General features: G+C 46.9%; 1 protein-coding gene across 1 annotated transcript in view; it reads right to left on the bottom strand.

Moving 5' to 3' along the window:
- Nucleotides 1-675: 675 nt before the first annotated feature.
- LOC119329896 overlaps nt 676-3,684 on the bottom strand; it is a 10,066-nt gene continuing 7,057 nt past the window's right edge. Inside the window, exons 2-4 of the mRNA XM_037602994.1 lie at nt 3,086-3,682; nt 2,494-2,769; nt 676-1,135 (exon numbers count right to left, since the gene is read on the bottom strand). Of these exons, the coding sequence (XP_037458891.1) occupies nt 923-1,135; nt 2,494-2,769; nt 3,086-3,682 (1,086 nt within the window). The 3' untranslated portion in view covers nt 676-922. The remainder of the gene's footprint in view (nt 1,136-2,493; nt 2,770-3,085; nt 3,683-3,684) is intronic.

Below are 3,684 nucleotides of genomic sequence, written 5' to 3' on the forward strand. Positions count from 1 at the left end.
ACATAGAAAAACGAAGAAACCCTATAAAAAGTAAAAAAAAACAAAGAAAACAAATGTAGAAGAGTGAAAACCGAGAAAGAGACAAAGAAAAACGAAGAAAACCGTTGAAACTAACAAAGAAAACTAAAGAAAGAAACCAAAAACCGAAGAGAAGAAGCAAACAAGAAAACCCGAGAAAAAATGTGCAAAAAAGAAACCGAGGAATGAACAAAAGGAAACCAAAAATAAAGCAAGAAAAATGGAGAAACCAGTGCAAAAAGAAAAAGGAAACAGGTAAACAATAGTAAGAAACAAAGAAAACCCGAGAAAACCGAAAAGATAAAAAAATGAAAGAAAAAATAGAAGATAACCAGACTGCAGACAGCAAATGAGAAGCGAACGATCGAACCAATACAGCGAACGAGTTACAAGCGAGGAGAAGAAATGTGGAGAAAATACTTACAAGTTAGAAATAATGTGTTTCCCTATGCAACATAAGAAAAATCAAAACATGAGGGTCTTTGGCGAGTGGGCCTTTGGCACTTTGTCGCGCAGGAGGCCGCTCGGGATATCCGTATACAAGTTAAAATAATGTGTTTTCAACCCCTCAAAAAAAAATGTGTTTTCACCCCTAAAAAAACCAGGACTGAACTTCCATGGAGCTCAAAACATGCGGGCGACAGCCAGAAGAGAAGCTGATAATTAAAGCACCAAACTCTTCTACTGGTAATTCAACAACAGCATACATTACAACAAGTCCAAACAAACGATACGGATCATACATGCTACGACATCCCGAATGATGGTACACAACAAGTTCAATCTTTCTCAAATCTCAAAGACACTGGAAATCTAAGATGAACCGGACTATCTAACAGACAAAGCGGCGCTACAAGCTCCATCGATTGGCCATGGTACCGGCCACTAAACTAGGCGCTAGTGCCTACTGCTTGCCCTTGCCAGTGTTGATGACCCTGACCGCGTTGTTCACACCCGCAGTTTTCTCATTCGGGATCGCTCCGCCCTCCGGAAGATCAAACTTGCGGCGGCTGAACGACCTCTGCTTCCCTGGAGGCTGCGGGTCCACGATCTCCAGCATGCTCTCGAGTTCCTCCAGCATAGATTTCTTTGCCGTCCTCACCATGAAGTCAGGTCCCTGGGTGGAGAGAGAGAGCAAGATTAATGGCCAAGTAATAAGGTTACTAAAAGGTAACACGAGGATAGCAAGCAACCATAAAGGACAATTATGCCAAGCAGCACTAACTTTGCTGGTTATTTCAAGTCAGTTTGGAAAACAATGAGGGCTATGAAGAGTTGAAGACAATGGCTGGTGAATAGTCATGTACGTGAGAGATACAAAGTGAGCATCATTTCAGTTCACAATCTCTACAGGAGCAAAGGCAGGATGACAGAAAATTATTCCATATCTGAAAGGGAACACTTAACTTTAATATTTAAGACTGCATTCTCCTTCACTATATTCAATAAACAACATCGGCTTGGAAATGTTCAATGTGTTTGATGTATTATTAGTTCAGCAATCATAAGATGGAACAGAAGCTTAGAAGCCCAAAGATTTTCAAAAAATGATTGCCCTGCACTTGATATACCATTACCAGGGAAATCTTTCGACAGAACAAAAAACAAGTGCACAAGTTTGCATCCAGGCACTGATCAGCTAAAGATTCATGTAATCATAAACCTCTCTAAGTCCTACTGGGAGGCATGCAACAGTGTCAAATGTAAGAATACATCACACATAAGACTGAACGAACCACCTAGGAAACTACTGAGAAGTGAGATCAAACATCACAAGTCAGATCAATTCGTCTACGGGAGCGTGCTCTGCAGCGATTCTAGCATTTATCTGACATCTAATGAGTAATGACTCTGCAGGCACTCAAGGGAGCATACACACATGAACAATGATACAAGAACAGATGCTCGGTACTGTAGCATGTTAATCTTTCTTGTGTGCTTTGACTTATTTTTATTTTTTCTCAATAATAATGCATCGCTAACAAATAGCTTCAGATGCTAAATCACTGCTAGAGAATCAGGCTTAAGTACAGAACCCTGATAAACAAGCCAACAAGACTGTAACTGAATTTCAAATTCACAGCACAACCATGGCAATGACGAACAAATGATGATGGAGATCATCTCAAAGAGCATATGACGGACAGATGCTCAGCTAAATAGCATGGTAATCATCCTTGTGTGCTTTGATTTACTTTTTTGTCTAACTAGTACTCCCTCCGTTCCTAAATATTTGTCTTTCTAGGCATTTCAAATGGTTACAACACACGGATGTATGTAGACATATTTTAAATTGTAGATTCACCCATTTTGCTTTGTATGTAGTCACTTGTTGATATCTCTAGAAAGACAAATATTTAGGAACGGAGGGAGTAATAGTGTTAACCAGTATATGCAGTAACTGAATTGCAAATCCACAACACAGCAATGGCAATCAGCAAGCGACAACCGTGAATAGGTCATTACGGAGCTCACCTCGAGCGCATCGACAGTGAGGAGCAGGACAATGATCTTCTCGGAGAACCTCTGGCGCTCCTCGTGGTCATGCGAGAGGCGGCGCCTGTAGGAGAGGTTGTAGAAGAGGGACCTGAGCTCCTTGAGCTTGGCCTTGGCGACGGCGAGGTCGCGCAGGCAGCGGAGCACCTGGGAGCGGTGGGCGAGGTGCGCCCTGTAGTTCATCTGGATGAGCAGCGCGGCGTCCTGCGGCGACAGCTCCTTGGCCTTCCCCTTGCCGTTCCCCATGGCAAAGGCCTGCATCATCAGTACAGAAGGGAAACAAATGTCAGGCGGTCAGTGCATTGCTAGGAGGCAGGATTCTCAAGCTGATATCATTCAGATTTCAGAGCAGAGCAGAGTCTACATATAGCCAGTACTAGCACAGATCTAGAGTGTGGACACTAGCATCCTCTAAAATTCCAATCTTTCTCTCAAATCTAGTGAGAGGTAACCATGGATCTATTGAAATCTACTGGAAATCCCACATTTCGTGCAGATCGGGCCACAGAACCCCACAAAAATCTCATCTTTTCTTTTTCCCCAATCATAACCATCGGCGCATCCTGCTCACCTTGCGGATGGCGTCGCAGCCGGCGGTGTTGTCCTCGGGGATCTCCTCGATCTGGACGCACGTCCTCGCCGGCTTCTTCTTCTTGTTGTCATCCTCCTTGATCTTCTTGGGCTTGTCCTCCTTCTTCTTCTTCTCCGGCTTGCGCTCCTCAATCTGCCCGTACTCGCCCTCGTCCTCGTCGTCGTCGGAGGCGGTGAAGTCCTCCTCCCAGGTGTATGCGTGCGACCATGGCTCGAGCGAGCCCTTGCCCTTGATCTCGGTGCCCCACTTGGTCTTGGCCTTGCCGGAGCCGGGCTTGGACTTGGCCTCCCACTTCCACTTGCGGTCGAATCCGTCGTCGTTGGGGGAGGCGAGCTCCGCCTCCCACTTGAGCGCCCGGCCCCCGCCGCGCGGCTTCTCCTCCGCCGTCCACTTCACCTTGCGGCCCCCCGGGGAGGCCGCCGCGTAGGTGTACTTACGGCGCGCGGGCTGCGGGGCGGCCGCGCGGGCCGCGAGGGTGAGCTCGAGGGCGGCGACGCGGTCGGTGAGGTCGTGCAGGAGGAAGGCGTGCGGGGAGGGCAGGGGTGGTGGGGCGAAGAAGGGGTCGGCGGGGAGGTAGA

Source organism: Triticum dicoccoides, chromosome 7A (genome assembly GCF_002162155.2).
Source record: "Triticum dicoccoides isolate Atlit2015 ecotype Zavitan chromosome 7A, WEW_v2.0, whole genome shotgun sequence".
Taxonomy (NCBI): Eukaryota; Viridiplantae; Streptophyta; class Magnoliopsida; order Poales; family Poaceae; genus Triticum; species Triticum dicoccoides.